The sequence below is a fragment of the Schistocerca piceifrons genome, chromosome 2 (assembly GCF_021461385.2).
Source record: "Schistocerca piceifrons isolate TAMUIC-IGC-003096 chromosome 2, iqSchPice1.1, whole genome shotgun sequence".
NCBI lineage: Eukaryota > Metazoa > Arthropoda > Insecta > Orthoptera > Acrididae > Schistocerca > Schistocerca piceifrons.
Genome location: NC_060139.1, coordinates 829,224,403 through 829,246,710, shown reverse-complemented (window position 1 = coordinate 829,246,710; position 22,308 = coordinate 829,224,403). Strand labels below are relative to the sequence as shown.

At 38.3% G+C, this 22,308-nt stretch overlaps 1 protein-coding gene across 1 annotated transcript in view; it reads right to left on the bottom strand.

Annotated features, from left to right (window-relative positions):
* LOC124775120 overlaps positions 1 to 22,308 on the bottom strand; it is a 302,473-nt gene that overhangs the window by 47,702 nt on the left and 232,463 nt on the right. The window contains exons 14-16 of the mRNA XM_047249959.1: positions 13,694 to 13,792; positions 2,437 to 2,655; positions 547 to 2,321 (exon numbers count right to left, since the gene is read on the bottom strand). Coding sequence (XP_047105915.1) covers positions 547 to 2,321; positions 2,437 to 2,655; positions 13,694 to 13,792 — 2,093 coding nt within the window. The remainder of the gene's footprint in view (positions 1 to 546; positions 2,322 to 2,436; positions 2,656 to 13,693; positions 13,793 to 22,308) is intronic.

The window sequence follows — 22,308 nt, the reverse complement described above, 5'->3', positions numbered from 1 at the left end:
CACTAAGACGTATCTAATAAGGAGCTTCATAATTCTGATGATGAGGGTAATTCCAATATTGGATCATAATGATATCACTGTGTAAATCAATCTGAAACTTCCTGGCAGATCAAATAATATGCCATATGCTACGACTCCACCACAGTCCCTGGCCTATCAAAATTTATCTTCACACTCACTCAACGCCGAATGAAAAAATTATTTTAGATTCAATCAATAAGTTGTGACAATCTCCAAAATGTCCTTTGCCACAAATTTGTTTCTCCAGCAAGATGTACAGAAGAACACTGTGGAGTTTATTAAGGAAGAAAGAGAGACAGGTTGATGCCGAAAGAAAAATCGAGAGGCACTTCTGGGCAACATAGTGAGTAGAGACACTGTCTGCAAAAGACACTGGGTTCCAGTTTGCACAAATTTTTGATCTGTCAGAAAGTTTCAGTTCACCATCTTCTCTACCCAGAGCGAAATAATCTTTCAGGGATCACAGCAACCATTTTATGTTATAAAGGAATTGTCTCAACTAGGGTCTAAGTGTAAGGAATTTACCTGGTGATATCTTCATCTTTGCTAGAAGTTTCTGCAGAACATGAGTGTAGTTTATCATTTTCCACAGAGTTCTGAGTCGTCCAAGTACTGGTAACTGTTGACTTAGATGGGACAGTAGACCCAAGAGATGAATCAATTTCAAGTTTTTTTAAACTTCTGGATAACAGAGTCTCAAAATCAATCTTGACTGTAGGTTCTGAGTCTTGTTCTGTAATGGTACAATTTTCTGAACTCTGAGCTGCTTCCAAAGAATTTGCACTAAACACAAAGACATCTGGCGATTTGTGTTCATTTTCAAACTTCGTATTGTAATCACTAGCCATATTTGCCTCTTTGTTATCATCAATTCTACTTCCATCAACGACCTCTCTGACAGTCTCTGAAGTTATTCTCTCTGATCTCTGAGCATGGTGTTTAAGATTATCTTCCAAAACTTCACCATCCAAAGTTGTCTGAGTGCACTGACTTATTCCACAGGGCTTAACTTCTTGATTTATTACAGTTATTTTATTAGATTCCAACTCTTGTTCTGCATCTATTATGCCTGTTGTACAGTCTTCTATATTCAATAAATCCTCAGTGGACTGAGTAATCTCACAAATATCTGGTGTAGGACTGGCAAATTTCCCCGAATTATTAAGACCAGTAGAAAATGGTCCTGCAGAATTTGAAAAGGACCTATGATTCGGAGCAGATTTTACTTCACTATATCTTGGAATCCATGGATTATTTTGGTGCTGATACACAAATGCTCCATCCAGTATTGACAATCGTGGATCAACAACAGCAGGTAATCGCGATGTAGTAAAGGCCACAAATGGGTTTTGGATCGGGGTAAAGCCAGGAGGTGGAATAGGTGTTACGCCAACAATAGGTGTCAGGGGGAACTGTTGTGTGTTTTGGGCTGGATGAAACCACGATGCCTGTCCTGCTTGTACTAATGCTGATACACCACTGACAACTGGACGATTCCCAGAAGCGATCCATGGAGGACTGACGCTAATATTACCGAGGTTCCACATATTATGTGCATACAAACCATGATGCGCAAAAGATGTATCTTTACTATTATTACGAGGTGCTGTGGCGGCATGAGGATTCTCATTCTGGCTGTTGTCTGGCACAAAAGTAGTATGACTGCTACCAGTCTGGGCACTGCCTGACCGTGGTGAAACACTGTTACGTGATGGTAATTCTTTTGCATCACATGTTGAAGCATTCTGCATTTTACTACCTAACTGTACACTTCCAGTATTTCTTTTAAGATGATCTGAGTCAAACAGTGTTGAATATTTGACATCTTTCCAAGTATTTGGAATTTTCTTTAGATTTAGAGATGTATCGCCTTCAGTGGAAGTGCTGGGAGAAGAGCAAATAGAGGTGGGTATTATAAGTGGTGCTCCCCAAACTTTCGAAATATCTTCCTTAGATGGTGAATGTCCAATTTCTGAGACCTTGGTACCACTTGAACTTGTACAAAAAGCCTTCTCATACCACTTATTTGCCGATCCGTCGGTTAAAGTGGTAGTTCCAGGCTGACTCTTTTTTTCTGGTTCTATATTTCGTTCTTTCACATCGGCACCAAAGAATGATACAGGCCCTTTCCATTTATCATATGTAGGTATTGTAACAGTACTCGACACAGATGAGCAATCATCACCATTTGTAAATTTCTGCTCATAAGAAGTTTTTCCTTCTGATTTCCAATGATTTGTTTCAAAATTGTTTGGAAATCCCAGTTCAATGGAAACAGCAGGTGAGTTCTGCAGCTTATCCTAGAAAATGAAACAAAAAACCATTAGTAGTGAATACAACTCTTTAGAAAATAAAAATGACAAGGGTTTCAAAACTCATCTCCACAACAAATGAATCGCAATGTAGTTTTCTTACATCTTTTCTGGAACCACTGAAAGGTAAAGGCCCTTTCTCTTTATTACAAGCAGATGCTGTAACAGTACTTGGCACAAGACAACTGTCAACACCATTTGTGAACTCCTCGGCATGAAAAGTTGTTCCATCTGATTTCCAAGTATTCATTTCAAAATCATTATTTGATAACTCAAGTTCACTTTTGCCAATGGAGACATCAGTTGATTTCTGTGGTGGATCCTAGAATACGAGACAAATAACACTCAATGGTAAATGTGACTTTACAGATCATCTGCAAAAAAGAAAAATTACAGTCTTCAAAAGAAAATGGCTGTAACAAGAAACAGCAATACATTAAAGTGAATCCACATAATGAGAATTCATTTTCTTCAGTGACAGCAGGAGACTTGAAAAATAACAACTATTAATTTTTAATGCAGAAAATACATCACTGCATTTTGTGAAAACTGTAGTAAGCTGTGAGTTCAAATTTACATCACAGTTAAATACTGATAGTTTTGAAAAATAGTTACTTTACTGTTAAAAAATCTGCCACAGGACATAATGAACAGCTATTTTTTACTCATGTGATGGTTTCATACAGCTGATTTCATGGTACGACATCAGCATCACTGGCTACATATGTAACTGGCTTTATCTGCAAAGTGATGTTCTGAGTAAAGGATTTCCACCAACCTGCATATTTTCTCTTCATATGGAAGGAGTGTTACAGTGTTGTGTCCATTTAAAAATCTGTGTGACTATTCTCCAGTCACACTTAAGGGTTTGGCAGAGGGTTAACAGAACTACTTCCAGACTATATTTCGACATTTTGACTCTCTACGAGTATGACGAAAAAGTGAACACCTGTATCTTTTCATATGAGCCCTCATTTCTCTTACTTTATAATGACAGTCACTTTTTCCTGTGTACTTGAGTCATTACACATTCTGGCATTCAAAGGACAAAGCTGATGATTGTAACTTCAAGAAAAGATCTCACCACAATGAAAAATGCTGCAGTTTTGTCCTCCTTTGACGTACATCACTGGCCCTATTTGGTAAGGATCCTACAATGTGCAGCAATACTTCAGGCATAGTACAGGTAATCTCTCTAGTACATTTGTTGCATCTTCTAAGTGTTATGTAAACAAAACGTAGTCTCTGGTGATGGTTTCAATTTATGTCATCCATAATTCTAATCCCTGGGTATTAAGTTGAATTTATAACCTTTATTTTATGTATCATGTAATCTAAAATAATAAGTTTTTAAATACTTATGAGGATCTCATAATTTTTATTGTCAGAGTCAATTGCCCTTTTTGCATCAAGAAAAAACTTTGTCTAAATCATTTTGCAATTCAATTTGACCTTTTGTTGACTAAACACGATAAATGACAATGTTATCTCCAAACAATCTAAGAGGGCTGCTCAAATTGTTTCCTAATTTGTTTATATAGATTAAGAGCAACACAGGTCTATAACACTTCCTAAGGGAACCACAGCTATAACTTTGATTTCAATACACAACTTCCTGTCAGTTACTATGAATTCTGATTTTTCTGAGTGGAAATCACGAATTCAGTGGCACAGGTGAGACAATGCTGCATAGGTACAAAATCTGATGAGAAGCCATTTGTGAGGAACAGTGTCAAAAGCTTTCTCTAAAACTCAAAACATGGAAACAATTTGAGATCACTTGCAGATGGCACAAATTACTTCGTGTGAAAAAAGAGCTAGTTGTGTTTCACAAGAATGGTGTACTCTGAATCCACATTATTTGTGTGACAATAGATTTTTTTCTTCAAGGCATTTCATAATGCTAGGGATGCCTACATCAATGTTCTATATGGAAGTCTGCAAACCATTTAAACAAAGGATGTCTGTACGATCCTCCTGTGTGAATGACTTTTTAAGTGAGAAATTTAAGACTTTAGCTTTTTACTGCTATACCTCACTGGCTGACAAGTGACTAGATAAAGCCTTTGACCCACTAAGTGATTTTATACAGGGCCAGAATTTTCTCTGGTTTTGGGCGAGATCATTCATCGAAGTAACAGTGGAAGCAGTTGTATGCTTCACACGCCTATCTTTTTTAGACACACAAATTTCTCTACTTACTGTACCTACCTGGCACCTCCCCCTTCATCTCTTTCCACCACTCATCCTGAAAGCAGGTAGGTCTTTGTCCACAAATTCATACGTACTTCCTAAGATGCTTCAAACTGAATGACAGAGGGTACTTAGCACTGTACGGTTTCTTCCCACTCCAATTACATACAGAGTGCAAGAAAAACGATTGCTTAAAACTTTGGTGTGCCCTGTAACTTGCCTAATCTCATGACATGGTCCCTATGGGAGTGATTAATAGGAGTCTGAAGAAATCTCTATGCATTTAATACTGGTTCTTGAAATTTGGAAATAGACTTTTGTAGGATAATTGGCAGTGGAGGTAGCCAGAAACATTCACGCCATGTAAGGGCATAAAGCCATTGGACAAAGCACAGGAAGGAAATTGTTTTCTCATTTTAAGGAATATTGTTTTGACATTAGTGACTCCTCACATTTGGGGAAGACCTTTGGGGTTTGATAAATATCATTTAAACACACATTGACCTACGTCAGTGTACTCAAGAAATCGCAAATGTGATGAACTGTGATCATTCCACCATCGTGTGATTTTTGTATGCAATGGGGAAGGTTCAAAAATTGGGTGTATGAGTGCAGCAAGCTCTAAGCCAAAATTACAAAAATCAGCGGGTGGTCTTACAAACATCTCTGCGTGCTCATCATCAATTGGCTCATGAATGGCACCACCCATTCCTACCCTGTATTGTTACTGGTGAAAGAAATTGTACCTCTATGCTAACATAATGAAAAGAAAGGAATGTGAGTCCAAACAAAGCAGCAACTCAACTCCCCATATGAAGACATGCATGCATCCACAAAAGATAATGTTATACATCTGGGGAAACAGTAATGGTGTGGCATACTACTAATTGCTTCCACAGAGGGTAACCATCCAAGAACTGAGATTTCTCGCAGATGCAATCCAAGAACTACAAGCAGGAAGACTGCAAAAAGTGATGCTACTCCACAATAATGCCCACCCACATTCCGACAGACTCACAAACAACACCATACAGGAGTTTCGTTTGGACGCCATTCCACACCCGCCTTATTTACCTGATCTTGTGCCCTCAGATTTTCACCTTTTCCACTCCCTGTCAAACAACCTACAAGCAACTTCCTTTCTGGATGAAACTGTGTTCTGAACATTGCTTGACATGGTCTTTGCCTCAAAACCACCGTTTCAGAATGGAAAAGTGACCCAAGTATTGACAGGCAGCTGTAAATAGGGTAGGGGAATATATTATTCATGTTATGTGTATATGTTGTGTTTGTTAAACTTACGGAAAAACGCTAGTAACTTATGCACCAACTTAACAGGACATCAGTTCTGCTATTTGGGCAGCAAAATAACTGATGGCAGCCGAAGTAAAGAGGATATAAAATGTAGAGTGGCAAAGACAAGAAAAGCATTTCTGAAGACGAGAAATTTGTTAATATCAAATGTAGATTTAAGTCTTAGGAAGCCTTTTTCTGAAAGTATTTGTATAGAGTGTAGCATATATGGATGTGGAACATGGAAGATAAACAGTTTAGATACAGAGAATAGAAGCTTTTGAAATGTGATGCTACAGAAGAATGCTGGAGATTAGATGGGTAGCTCACTTAAGTAATGAGGACACTGAATTGAATTGGGGAGAAAGGAAATTTATGACACAGCCTAACTGGAAGGAGGGATCAGATGATAGGACACATTCTGACACATCATGGGATCACCAATTTAGTATTGCACATCAAGGGACCACCAATTTAGTATTGGAAGAAAGCGCGGGACGTAAAAATCATAGAGGGAGACCAAGAGATGAATACAGTAAGCAGATTCAGAATGATGTAGGTTGCAGTGGTTATTCAGAGATGAAAAACCTTGCACATGGACAGCTGCATCAAACCAGTCTTAAGGCTGAAGACCACAACAACAAATCCTATATGATCTTACCTTTGTTAATACATGTGTAGTACTGAGAGTAATGGTTTTTGGAAGCAAAGACATACTGCAAGTACATAATTACCCATACCTTGGGCTTTCAAAATGTTATGTGAGAAAAGTGCAAAGTAGGTTTTGCACAATTTAGGCTTACAGAATCCAAACTGGTTGCCGTAGGAGAAGTAGTTCTGTTCATGATACTTCACTGTGTTTGAGCTGGGAATATGGTCTATGATTCAACAACAGATGGATGTCAATGAGACAGGATGAGAGTCGTGTGTATCGCTTCTGCTACTATTCTTGCAGGCAACTGTGACCTTTGCTTTTTACCAACCACTGAGCACTTTCTTTAAGGGCATCTATGGCACAATATGGTTAATGTAGGCAATGTCTACGCTGCAAATTCTGTATAGAATCTGACAGGATTTCCACTAAGTCTTGTTTAATTTAAATGATTTCAACTGAAACTCAACACAACAGACACTAATGTCCGTATCACCCACCTCTGCAGTGGTTTGAGAATTAACTTGTGCAGAACTTCCATATCTTCTTTAATAAATAAACATTTGGAAACTGACTTCATAATTTTTTGTTTCGCTTTGTTCCCTTAATTTCAGTTCCTTTATCAGCTTATACATGACCACATTTTTCTTTGGTTTTTGGGAAAGATCTTTCAACAAGATTATCTTTCATCTTGTGGGTCACAGCGACCTTTCCAATCCTCTTTGGTCATTCAGGAAGAAATTAATAATCCCAAAAACTCGTGTTGTGTACTTTTATGTGTGTATTATCAGTATTAAATATTTCACCTCTGGAAGGCGAAGTATTGGCTAGCAAAACTGTCTCACAATTATATAGTTTTCTCGGCTGAATTTTCCTTATGATGCAATTCAATAATTTATCTGTTACCAAGAACTTGTACTAGCCCTTGTAATTTTGCCCATTCTATCCTTCTCTCAAAGTTAGCTATTCATCTTTTATTGAATTCCATTCCTTGCTTCAGTCAATCATGGCCTACTGTCCCCTTTAAAACTGTCAACAATTACTGGTTTTTTAATATATATATATAATGGAAGGAAACATTCCACGTGGGAAAAATTATATATAAAAACAAAGATAAGGTGACTGACCGAACAAAAACGCTGGCAGGTCGATAGACACACAAACAAACCCAAACATACACACAAAATTCAAGCTTTCGCAACAAACTGTTGCCTCATCAGGAAAGAGGGAAGGAGAGGGGAAGACGAAAGGAAGTGGGTTTTAAGGGAGAGGGTAAGGAGTCATTCCAATCCCGGGAGCGGAAAGACTTACCATACCAATACCTATCCTTTTTTCCCCCTAAGGTAAGCAACAAAATACATAAGAAGCAGACACAGAATGTGGATGTCTCTGAAGACAAGGTGATGAAACAATGAGTAATGAGAAACTGTAATCTATTAGTTACACACCATCAATGTATCTTATTTGATTTTTTGAAGCATACTGTAAGATCTTCATGTCTTTCATATTACCGCTCAACTTCATTAGCAGCTGCAGAGTTTTTTGTTTCGAAGAAAACATTAATATCACCAGAAATAGCAACACTAGCAAATAGGCTTGTAATCCCAGGAACAGGGTGCATAGAATGGTAAGTTGTAAAACATAGGCGAAAATAGTATGTTTTATTGCACAATAATTACAGTGTTTCACCAGTAACACATGGTCAAGTGAAGTTAAATTAAAATTAAATGCAGCCTATGAAATAGCGTCAGTCAGTCAGTCAGTCAGTAGTGAAAGTCATCAAAGAAAAACAAGTTCAAATGAATACAATCCGCATCCACGATAATTCAGTTTAAGGACTACAATAGTGCGCCCTTGATGAATTGTATGGAGATTAGACCATTAATAACATTTTGAAGTGTACAATCGAAACTTTAGCACTTGAAATGTGCCATTTAGAACATAAGAAATAATTTTACGTCAGAAATTGTCTTGATACACAACACTTCATAGGGACACACTTCTATAGCATTGCCCCTCATCTACAACTACTACTATACTTCTCAAGTAGCGGAGAGTGCTTTATGTATACTGTTATTAGCTCCTTTCCCTGTTCCAGCTGTGAATGGTGTGTGGAAATAACAAGTGTTATTAGGCACCCACATGGGCTTGAATCTCTCTTCTTTACACTTGTGGTCCTTTCATAACATATATGTAGGAGGAAGGAATATTTTGACTCAATCTTATAAGAAAGTGGTGGTGGTGTGGTCTTCAGTCCAGTGTTATTGTGGTCTTCAGTGCAGAGAATGGTTTGATTGCAGCTCTCCATGCTGCTCTATCCTGCACAAGCCTCTATATCTCTGAATAACTACTGCAACCTACATTCTTTTGAATCTGTTTAGTGTATTTGTCTCTTGGTCTCCCTCTATGATTTTTACCCTCCATGCTTACCTCCAATTCTAAGTTGGTGATCCCTTGATGCCTCAGAACATGTCCTACCAACCGATCCCTTCCTCTAGTCAAGTTGTGCCACAAATTCCTGTTCTTCCTAATTCTATTCAGTATATAAGCATTAGTTACGTGATCTACCCATCTAATTTTCAGCATTCTTATGTAGCACCACATTTTGAAAGCTTCTATTCTGTTCTTGTATAAACTAGTTATTGTCCATGTTTCGCTTCCATACATGTCTACACTCCATACAAATACTTTCAGAAAAGACTTCCAGACACTTAAATCTATACTTGATGTTAACAAACTTCTCTTCTTCAGAAACGCTTTCCCTGCCATAGCCAGTCTACATTTTATTTCCTCCCTACTTTGACCATCATCAGTTATTTTACTCCCTAAATAGCAAAACTCCTTTACTACTTTAAGTGTCTCATTTCCTAATCTAATTCTCTCAGTATCACCTGATTTAATTAGACTACATTCCATTATATTCATTTTGCTTTTGTTGATGTTCATCTTACATCCTCCTTTCAAGACACTGTCCATTCCTTTCAGCTGCTCTTCCAGGTCCTTTGCTGTCTCTGGCAGAATTACAGTGTCTTCGGCAAACCTCAAAGTTTTTTATTTCTTCTCCGTGGAATTTAAGTCCTACTCCAAATTTTTCTTTTGTTTCCTTTAGTGCTTCCTCAATATACAGATTGAATAACATCGGAGACAGGCTACAACCCTGGTCTCACTCCCTTCTCAACCATTGCTTCCTTTTCATACCCCTCAATTCCTATAACTGCCATTTAGTTTCTGTAAAAATTTTAAATGTCCTTTCACTCCCTGCATTTTACCCCTGCCACCTTCAGAATTTGAAAAAGAGTATTCCAGTCAACACTGTCAAAAGTGTTCTCTAAGTCTACAAATGCCAGAAATATAGGTTTACCTTTCCTTAATCTATCTTCTAAGGTAAGTTGTAGGGTTGGTATTGCCTCGTGAGTTCCAACATTTCTACGGAATCCAAACTGATCTTCCCCAAGGTCAGCTTATACCAGTTTTTCCATTCGTCTGCAAAGAATTCGTGTTAGTACTTTGCAGCCGTGACTTATTACACTGATAGTTCGGTAATTTTCACACCTGTCAATTATTATATTATTCTTGAAGTCTGGGGTATTTTGCCTGCCTCGTGCATCTTTCTCACCAGAGAGTTTTGTCATGGGTGGCTCTCCCACGGCCATTAGTAGGTCTAATAGAATGTTGTCTACTCCCAGGGTCTTGTTTTGACTTAGGTCCTTAGGTGCTCTGTCAAATTCTTCACGCAGTATCATATCTCCCATTCCATCTTCATCTACATCCTCTTCCATTTCCATAATGTTGCCCTCCAGTACATTGCCCTTGTACAGACCTTATCTACTCCTTCCACCTTTCTCTTTTTTGCTTAGGACTGGTTTTCCAAATGAGCTCTTGATATTCAAACAGGTAGGTCTCTTTTCTCTAAATGTGTCTTTAATTTTCCTGTATGCATATCTATAGGAAAGTACACTCTCGGAATTTTAACAGTAAACCATACTGTGATGCACACTACCTCTCTTTTAATGCCTGCTACTGGTGTTGGATGAGCATCTTTGTGTTGACTAACTCTTACTGAACAATGCTGTGATGAAACATACTGCTCTTTTTTGTATTTTCTCTATTTGTTCTATCAATCCTATCTGGTAACAGTATCAGATTGGTGAGAAATACTCGGATATAGATCAGATGAGTCTTTTATAAGCTACACTATGTGATCAAAAGTATCGGGACACCTAGATGAAAATGACGTAAGTTTGTGGTGCCCTCCATCAGTAATGTTGGAATTCAATATGGTGTTGGCCCACCCTTAGCCTCGATGACAGATTCCACTCTCGCAGGCATACGTTCAATCAGGTGCTGGGAAGTATCTTGGGGAATGGCAGATGATGTTCACCGGGCATTCACTATACCCACACCCTCCCATCGGATTGCCACATTGTGTACCGTGATTCGTCACTCCACACAATGTTTTTCCACTGTTCTATCATCCAACGTTTACACTCCTTACACCAAGTGAGGCGTTGTTTGGCAGTTACTGGTGTGATGTGTGGCTTATGAACAGCCGCTTGACCATGAAAGCCAAGTTTTCTCACCCCCCTAACTGTCATAGTACTTCCAGTGATCTTGATGCAGTTTGGAATTCCTGTGTGATGGTCTGAATAGATGTCTGCCTATTACACATTATGACCCTCTTCGACTGTTAGTGGTCTCTGTCAGTCGACAGATGAGGTCAACCTGTACGCTTTTGTGCTGTACGTGTCCCTTCACGTTTCCACTCCACTATCACATCAGGGACAGTGGACCTAGGGATGTTTAGGAGTGTGGAAATCTCACATACAAATGTATGTCATAGGTGACACCCAGTCACCTGACCATGCTCGAAGTCCATGAATTCCGCGGAGTGCCCCATTCTGCTCTCTCATAAAGTCTAATGACTACTGAGGTCACTGATATAGAGTACCTGGCAGTAGGTGGCAGCACACTGCATGTACTATGAAAAACGTACGTTTTTGTAAGTGTCAGGACACTTTTGATCACATAGTGTAGCTCCTGTGTGAGGTGACTACACTTCCTGAGGATTTCCCAATGAATCTCAGTCTAGCATCTGCCTTTTCTTCAGTTAGTTTTATGTTGCAGTCCTACCACCATTCACATATTTACTAATATTTAATGGATATGATTATTTCTAGCAACTGTTTCAGTGATCATGTAATCATACACTAACAGGAATTTCTGCCTACTTATGTCATATACTTTAAAATTTTAACAATATTATGTAAAGGACAGTTGCTACTTACCATGTAGTGGAGATGCTGAGTCACAGATAGGCACAACCAAAAGACTGTCACAAAATAAGATTTTGGCAAAGAGCTGTGCCGAAAGCTTATTTTGTGCAGCATCTCTGCTATAGGGTGAGTAGCAACTATCCTTCTCATAATATTGTTACATTCCATCCTGGATTTTCCATTGTTTGATACATTAATTTTGTTTATAATAGGATAATTTCCCAATCCCTGTACCGATCACCATTCCTCCACAGTTCTTTCGCATATTGCTACCATTTTCTGGCACTGTAATTTTTCTATATTCAATAGTGTAGATTGTGCACAGCCTCACAGAGCTTCTGATGTTATCTGCTACATCATTTGTGTGTACTGCGAACAACAATGGTCCTGTAACATGCCCTTGGGGTACACCTAAAAATACTTTATTGTCTGGAGATTTATCTCAGTTAAGAATGATCCAACAGTTGAGATACAATGCGTGATGATGTTTTAATACACCCACATATATTCCTGTTATCTCACCCATTCCTGTTATCTCACCCACTGACTTTTATATCTTTCTACACCTCAAGAATAGGAATGTTTGTCAAGAGTTTCAAGATAAAGAAGTACTGAAAACTTTGAATAAGATTGTCTTAAGTGCCTTGTGTTTTCTACTACTACTACCACCACCACCACCACCACCACTACTACTACTACTACTACTACTACTACTATACCCACACCCTCCCATCGGATTGTAGTAGTAGTAGTAGTAGTAGTAGTAGTAGTAAGGAAACAACATATATTTCGTTTTGTCATAATTCTGATAGTACACAGTTATGACCTAGTAAAAGTAGAGCGTTTCAACTTTTGATTGCTGGCTGTTTGTCATTCAGTCCACCCCACTTGCAGCTGCCCCATGCCTGAACGCGAAGTACTGTACAATGAGGTAAGAGGTTTTGAAATACTGTTTTGGCATTGGTATGAGTAAAATGCTTTGTTAGTTATGTCAAAGTGTGCAGTTTCTAACCTGCAGCTGGTGCCAGAGATTTCTTTCTTTGATCTGAACATTATTATGTGACCATACACAAATGTAGTGTAAATGAATGAAACAAATGCATGTGTCATTAAAGTAGTAGTGTGTCGCTATTTAATTATTAACAGTGCTGGTGTGTGTCATTTTCTTTGGATTTTAAAACTAACACTGTTAAATGCAGGAGATGTGCTATCTTCAATGTCACTGGCATGATTAAATTGTAAATTGAAACTCACTAACTTAATTTCACAATAATTCTTCAGTTGCTAAGGCTTATTCATTTTGATTTTGAGCATGCAATCTCAATATGAGAATAGTGTTAAAATAGGACAGTTCTGGTTGTCACTCTAATGTATAGTACTTAGTAATTGGGGATTTGGCAGCTGCTGTGAGGCAGAACGGATGAAACAAATTGTGTATGCAAAAGTATTTTAAGGTGGTCATACCTGCATACTATCAGAATTTTGGCCCAAATTTTCATGTGGGATTGATTTCTGGGGCTAATATCTCACACATCTCCCTCCTCCCTCCTTGAAATATGAGGTCAAGTTGCTTGCCCTGTTTCTTTGTCAGTTTCACTCATAATTTAAAAAAGATTTTCAATAAAACAATAATAAATAGGAAGTTTCAAAATATCTAATTTTTGTAATTGGCATTCTGACTACTTTATGCAGTATTAATTATATCTTTGGTCAAGAGGTGGAGACTGTAGTCAGTCGGTAAGTGCAGCAATATTTGGCATTGCTCGTTTTATGGTAGTCATGGACAGAAAATTTTGATGAAAGTAAAATTACAGCAGGGCGTCCTCCTTTAGTGTCCAAATTTGTGATTTTTTGAAAATACTAACACAGAGGAAAATACACTGTATTGTGACTTTCTGCAATGAACAGGTAACAATTTTAATTGTAGTACAGAATAATTAAAAACTTACATATTTGAACTTTGCATGTCCCGTAAGGACAAGTTGATCATTTATGTGGACATCATCTTCTCCAGAAGTGTCCACGAGCCCCACTGAAGTAAGATTATCCTGCAATTGAAAAAAATATACAAAAATCAAAGGAATGAAATTTCCAATAAAGAAAACTGTCTGCTGGCTATGTTCTGTCAACATATTGCAGTATAGCAGTACTGTATTTTTACAACAAGATAATGGCATATTTTCTTGAACAGTTTATTTTCTTCATATTTAGTACTGCCTTGAGCAAACCATTTTCTTATTTTCGCTTTTATCCATACAGGGGTCCCTTTCACTCAATGTAAAACAGGGGTGGCCACGAATTCAGCTCGTGAGCCATGCCTTGGTAGGAGTGCCATCCCTCACCATCAAGGAAAGCTATCTGGGAGTGAGGATGGGGAAATGAAGGCGCACTGCACTTAAATGGCAATGCAACCACACTGCATATGACCTAGTTTTAAATTTCAAATTTCTCAACAATGTAGATCACATATAAAACAACTTTCTGAACGATGTAATTATTTTTGGTGTGATGAAGACATAATATTTTCATCTGGTACAATGTGTTGGCATACAGAGAGACGAGGACAATTTCACATATTTTCACACTGAGGTAGCCACATAATCGTAACTTATTTAGTCTCATAATCAAAAACAGGTCTTTCACACACGTATGTTGAGTTAAATATTATAGTATTTTTGCAACCTCATTATATAGGCGTTGAAACTCTGAGTTACACAATGTAGACTTCCTGGACAGTTTAAACGTAAGAGGATTTGTCTTTAATATGGGAATTACACTGCAGATCAATCAATTCATCTGCGCATGTTGAAAGGTACTTTCACCTGAAACGGCACATGGTTGTGAAAACAGTTTGAAAATAGATATAAGACTCATAGTGTCTACAAAACATTTAGGAAACTAACCTTGTAATTTTTTCAAAGCCACAATAAATTCTTCAAATCTTGTGTTTATTTTAACATCAGTGAGCTTAGGGAACTGGACTATGCTTGTCAAAATTTGCCCCTACCACAAAGTGATTTTCTTTTTAAATGCTTCCCCATCAAATCAGAAATTAATTGTTTCTCAGTTTGCAATGTCTTACTGTGGGCAGTGTGCAATGAAGTTCATTTAAAATGTGAGGTCTGCAATCAATTCTGGATGTTCTAAGTTTCATTCCCGACACTTTTTCCTTTCATAAATTCAACAACAGATCGTTTTAATTCAAAAAATCGTTTCAGGCACACCCCTTGACTTAATCAACGTGCTTTGCACTGATATATAAAGTCTCCATCTTCTTCATTCAGTTCCATTGAAAACTGTGGGAACTGACAGTGGAATAATAAATGCAACTGCGTATATTTTACTATTTGTACCACAAATTTCTTCACGTTCTCCATGTCTGCAAATTTAGCACAAAGTGCTTCTTCATGCACAAAACAATGAATCCCATCTGTTGATCATTGTTATTTTTTACTCTTTCATTGTCAACTAAATTTTAAATTTTTTTCTGCATGGTATTGTAATGGCATTTCACAACAAATTTGCAGTACCCATTCTCATCCCTTCCTTCTGCCATTCTCATTCGGTTTTAAAGGCTTGTGATGATAGATCATTATACTGCCTCTTTTTGTGCAAACAACCACTGAACCTTTGAATGCGCTTCATACCACAAACAAATAGCAAAGGGTGAACAGCTCTGACCCCATGATTCCGTCAGTCATACTGAAGACAGTTGTGCTGATCAAAAAATGCCACACCGCAATACTAAATGAAATGTTGTGCTGCATCAGGTTCTTCTGGGAAGAACTGAGCAATGTTGAGACAGACTGAGCCTCAGCCTGCACATACGGTTCACATATTGTTTGGCATGTCGTGGTCGGCCCTGTTATAAAGGAAGAATTATACTGAAGAGTAAGTAATATTACACATGTGTTAGAGGAACTAGAAATTTTGAACAGGGAAGTACAAAGGCCCAATCTAGATGTAGTGGTGGTCAGTGAACTGAAATGGATTGAAGATACGAAATTCTGGTCAGACAAATATAGGGTAATATCAAAAGCAACAGAGGATTTGTTATGAATAGGAATCTATGACAAAGAGTGAATTACTGTGAATAGTTTAGTGATAGGGTTGTTCACACCAGAATCGACAGCAAACCAACAGCAATGGTCTAGGTACACATGCTTACAAAGCACTCAGAAGATGAAGAGATAGAGATATTACATGGAACAAATGACAAATGAAGAGAAGCCAAGCTGAAATCGTTGCAGGAAAAATTTCAAGAAAGATAAAAAGAAATGGTCATTGTCAGGCCTGATTCAGCATATAGAAGACTCAAGACAACCTTTAGTGCAAATTAATAACAAGTGTGCAAACAGTAAGAGCGCAATAAAAATTCCACTGTTAAATGTAGAGGAGAAAGAGGATAGGTGGAAGTGTACAGTGGAGGCCTCTATAGGGAGACGACTTCTGTGATGATGTGTTGGGGGGGGGGGGGGGGGGGGGTGTGTAGTCAATTTGGGATGGAAGACATAGGGAGTCCAGAGCTGAACGTATTTTTGAAGACTTTTGTTCAAATAAGCAGAAGGAACAGACAACATTCCTTTGGAATTTATAAAGTCATTGAGGTGAAATAGCACAAATGACTATTCAAGTTGGTGTGTAGAAACTATTAAGAGTTGTGAGACATTCTGTCAGACTTTCAGAGAAGTATCATCCACTTAATCCTGAAGATACCCATGGCAGATACGAATGAGTAATGTCACACAATCGGCTTAGCAGCTCAACACCCAAGCTACTGGCAAGAATAACAGACAAAAGAACAGAAAAGAAAATTGAGGATCTTTCAGAGACAATCTATCTGGCTTTAGGAAAGATGAAGACATCAGGGAGGCAGTTCAGATATTGCACTTGACAACGGAAGCAAGATAAATGAAGACATGTTTGTCAACATAGAAAAGGCAAAGTTAATCGGAGAAAGATCTTCAAAAGTCTGAGAACAACAGCAGTAAGCTAGAGGGGAAACAGTGGGAACAATAAGAATGCAAGACTATAGAACAAAGTGCTTAGATTAAAAAGGGTGTAAGACAGGGATGCAGTCTTTCACACAGTCTTTCACCACTACTGACGAGTTTATATCCCAAAGAAACAATGATAAAATTAGGGGAAGGTTGAAGTATGCGATTAAAATTCAGGGTGAAAGAACATTGATGCTAGGACTTGCTGATGAGATTGCTAATTCCCGTAAAAGTGAAGAAGAACTGCAGGACTTGTTAAACGGAATGAACAATCTAATGAGTAAAGGACATGAACTGAGGGTAACCCAAAGAAAGACAAAAGTAATAACGAGGAGAAATAATGACAGTAAAGATAAAATTACCATCAAAATTTTTTAACAACAAGCAAGGGCATTCTTGGTTGAAAGAAGTCTACTGCTATCAAATACAGGCTTTCCTTCTCATCCCATCCGGTAAGTCTCCCCTGACCCTTGGTTCCGGGTGACTTTCCTGAACTGCATCCCTTTCCCAAAACTTCTCCAGTCCTTTTCTTCACTCCTCTTCCTTCCCCTTCAACGAGAGGAAGGGCCACTGGCTCCGAAAGTTTGTAAAAGCTAAACCTTTTTGTGTGTGTGTTCTCCTGTCACCACCTGGTGAGTAGATTTTTTATCTATCCATTTACAGTATACTGTGAATAATTGATTATTTTTGTTGTTATAAATACAGGGTTTAATTTGAGGAAGAAATTTCTGAGAATGTAAATTTGGAGTACAGCATTCAAGGAGAAAGCAAGAGGGGCCATGCTTTTGAGATGCGTTGCTATTCAACAGGGCTGGCCTCTTACATTACCTTTGGGACCCTCAAACTTACGGAACTGTTTCGAAGTGAGCTGCATTTTTTAAGGGACTAATAATTGACATCAATGCAGAAACACTATTTTAAAAATAACGTTCTGAACTATTTTATTACACAACAAGAAACTGGAAGTTACATTTGTGATATGCTTTTTAGAGTGTTTACTTTTGCTGTGATTTGTTTGAAATCTGGGTGATAATTGGTGAGCACGGTCAGCATGGGCAGACATTCTACTTAAATAATCGATTTTAAGCAATTTCCTTCAAGCTTATGAAATGAGTGAATGTTTTAGTCTCAAGGTATTTCCGAAAGAGTCAATTTGTTACGAAAGCTGAACACAGACTGCACTAAATCAGAAAAAAGTTTATCTCTTCCTTGTAATGATGTGTTGAGCATCTGTAAATCGTCGGTGAAGAAACAATACCGTGTCAGTAGCAAAATAAGAATTTTACATGAGAGACAAAAAACTGTCTAAAATGCCTAATATATTTCACAGCGGCACTAAATTTGCATCGTAGCACTACGAGGAAATATTGGATTTTTTAAAAAAAAACTTTAGAAAGCTTAATTATGGCACATACGCGGAATTGTCTCGGTATTTATGCCATGATCTGTTGCTTACGTGGTATTTGTTTGTCAGTCTCCCGGTGCAACTTGACACATTTACATTGGTATTTGGTGCTGAGAAGGCTAGTAAGAACATGTTTTGGAGCAATAATCATTTTTTATTGAAAGATTTCATAGAAACATTTTAAATAAACATACTGTTTACATAGTTTCGATAATGTCTGCACATTTCTTCAAGAATAATCCTAAACGTCACTCAAAGCAGCAACAGAGAATTACACTGCACTCATACTCATCACACAGTTACCTCCACGATAATGTTCATTCATAAGGAATGTTGTCATAATAACTATGACAATCTTTAGGAAGAACAGATTTAAGTTGTTGTAAATGATCCCATTTGGATTTCTTGATTTTCAGTCTTTCCTTGTATAGTTTCGGGAAGCAAACATCTCCAAGAATTTTCCTCGGACGCTTCGGTAATTCTTGTCACACCACGTTGAAAGAGCACTTGTAGTAAGTAATACCATTTGGTCAGTACTGTAGCGCCCTCAGATCGGTAACTGTGGACTCATTTTTCTACAGCTCTTCCAGGCCTAATTGAGTCATACAGCCAAAAACTTTTCTCTGTGTAGTTGATGATAATCTAGGTAATGGACTTCGTATGGCTGTGGCTTTTTACTCGCTTCTTTAGATATCATAGCATATTGGCTAGGAAGTGTAACTTCACGTCCTAAGCTTGCACTCAATGGAACTGTGAGAACTGAGTCACATTCCATCTGAGAATGGCCTTTCTCCAAAACCTTTTGTGTAATCAATACTCCAGTATCAATTGCTAATCTTAAAAGAGCATTTGATAATATCACATTTCTGTTCTGATATGTGCAGTCGTCAGAATACAGAATGACTTGAATGGGATTTTCCTTAATCGTTCTGGATGGGGTGTCCACGATGCAAGAGACAAAACAAGATGCAACCAAATCACCTTGCGTTTCATTGAACCAGTAACATACTGCATCACGACTTTCTAAATTATACATAGTAAAGTTATGAATAGCCAACTTTGTTTTATAATAAACTGCACTGTCACTTAAAAGTGGAGCTACTTTCACAGCCTGTAAGTCCATGGTGTACACTGAGCAGAGCTTCTACTGGGCTTCTTTCTTGCCAGCATCTTTTTGCATCCTTGACTGCTCCTTCTATTCTGTGTGTTGCTTCCAGACGTCTTCACTCAAAGTTACCAAGCATGTAACTACAACACAAGTCGCACTGGTCTTTCTTGGGGGAAAATAAGCTAATATTACCATCTTCTAAAATCAAGCTGAAGGTAGCCCAACTTAATGATGAAACCTTCTCTGCAGTCGGCTGCGTTGGCTGAGTGGTTCTAGGTGCTTCAGTCCGGAACCGCAAGACTGCTACAGTCGCAGGTTTGAATCATGCCTTGGGCATGGATGTGTGTGATGTCCTTAGGTTATTTAGGTTTAAGTAGTTCAAAGTTCTAGGGGATGGATGACCACAGATGTTAAGTCCCATTGTGCTAAGAGCCATTTGAACCAACTGAAACCTTCTCCGCATGACATTTTTCCACACAGAGTCCGTACAGCATTTGTTTGGATTGTAGAATAGGCTCAAAGTACTACTTTGAGGAGGATTTCCTGCAGGAATGCGACGGAAGTTTTGGAAGAGAGTCCCGGAATTCTTTCATGAAGGTTCTCTCATCTTTGTTCTTCGTCTGTTTGATCCAAGGTTGTGACGATTCTGTATCAGGACTCATCCTATGTGTGGAATAACCCAGCCAATATCAGACAGCCCATTCTTTAATCCCAAGAGTACTGAGAAACATCTTTTTGCATACTTTATGTTTCCCCAGCTCACTTTTCAAACGTTAAATGAGCGTCCCTTTTCTCCTGGATTCGCCAGTGTTCTTCCCTGGAAGTTTGGTTGGAATTACGTACAGAGGGTTGGTAACGTAAACTTTCCTCTGATCCCATGACATGGTTTCCCAAAATGTGTTAAATATTGCCTGCCTATCATGAGCAGAAAAGTGATGACACTTCCTTTGAACAGATTTCCAGCACATCTTCAAAGTACATGTTAGACCTAATTTTCGTGCCTCTCTTGGAGTATCATGAGCGATTTTACCTATTTGACTTATTTTGTATCAAATATACGCCTGTCCACGCATTCTCAGAATTTTATTAGCATTTTTCTTCCAATCTTTAGGATGTAGTTTAGACTTCCTTTTCCTATCACTGCTTACGTCACCATAAAATTGTTGGCCCTCACTGTCAGCATCATTATTGCTCCCGTGATCTTCCGATACTTTATCCAGAGTGTTTGGCAAACAATGAGCACCATTGCATAGCAATGAGTGTGAAGTACTGTCATCTCTAGTGGAAACTGTGACTGTGGTTTCATTTTGAGCATTGAGCACTGTTGGATACAGCCACTGAAGTTTCTAGATGGAAAAATATTTATAAATTAATTTACGCAGACAAACATGAAGCTCAAATTCATGTATTTCTGATAACGATGGCATCAGTAATACTATTAACAATAATCTCAAGAAAATTTACCTGCATCATTTCTCGCCTGTTGTTTGTTCTGCATTTACGGCAGATCCTACAAAAGAGTGGATAGTGTAGAAATCTTTGGCAGAAATGAATAAAGCACAGAACGAGTGAAGTGGAGGCGTTCTGATTTATATCACAATAAGACACTTGCGGTGCTACTAACATTCAAAGGTGAATAATAAACAGTTTTATTACCGCTGTCAGTCACTCCCAGGAACGATTCTCTGCTTTCATAAGCTGATTTCAGCTGAGAAGCAATTTCTTCTTCAGTAAAAAGTTTGTCATCTATATCGCTGTCCATTATCGTGAATGAAGCTACAAGCATGGAACCACCTTCGAGCACTGTTACATACATAATAAGGCAGTAACAATGTGCAGTGGCTGCGTGCGCTTTTGTATTTACGTGGTACTGTTTACAGTATCCATAGATTGCAGATACGCGGTATTTAATTCTCTACAGTTTTGCGGTATTGCTATCTATTTATTTGCTGTGTCACATACGCGGTATTGTTTTAGATAATTTTTTCATGGTAAATAATTAAAAACTCGATATTATGGAATTAAGAGCAGATGCGTGTACAGTCAACAACATAATCTGACTGAAAAACGAAAACTTGGCAATTTGTCAGTTATGCGGTATTGTTTTCTTCATCGACGAAATGCTGAACATCACTAAAAATTATCATATCTAACAGCTGCTGTGGCTCATCTAGTTGAGGGCAAGAGTTTCTTTTTCTTGCAGAAGTTGCTTGTTTGAATCTAGTACTGGAAAAAATCAGCCCAGATATCAGACCTACTGATAGGCATCTCACTAAACAATACCAAGACATATCATCATTACTGATGACAATTTTTGGCACCACCTGCATAACACGTGGATGTTGAAAATTCAGATGCTAAATGTTCTCCATGAATAACACAGTGGACGGACAGGAATTCAGGATATGTAATGTCAGCATTCCAAGTCCTACAGGGCCTTGGTTTTTACCTGTCATAGACAGTGCACCACTACTGGGTAGCAATATTGACAGTCTTCCCAGCAGGCACTGAATGTTTCACTAAAACACCATCCAGATCTTGTTTATGTCTAAGAGTTCTTCCACTTCCTCCAATTCATTTGATAGACATCTTACTAATATGGCAAATTGCTGTTTATCTTGGACATCTGTAGGCTATCCCAAAGCAAGATTCATTGCAGAGCGGTCACTTACATTTTGTTTTGCAAGTTGCTTTCAGTATTATGACTAATACGAGGGTAATCCCAAAAGTAAGGTCTCCTATTTTCTTATAAGTACAGAACTCAGTTTATGTGGCAGTCGGTCACACCGTTACGAAAGTGCTTCACGCGCTGTGTGTAAACATGCGCACGCCGCACTGAGACGCTCAGTCTTGGCTTAGCGGCCATTGAAAATGGAGCTCCTGTTGGATTTTACCGCCAAGTGCAAATTGCACGCAGTTATTCGGCTTTTGAATGCTAAGGGCACTGCGCCAATTGAAATCCTGCGCCAATTGGCGGAAGTGTATAGTGAGTCTTGCATGGATGTCAAAAATTTTTATAAGTGGTGTAGAGAGTTCGCAGCTGGTCGGACCGAA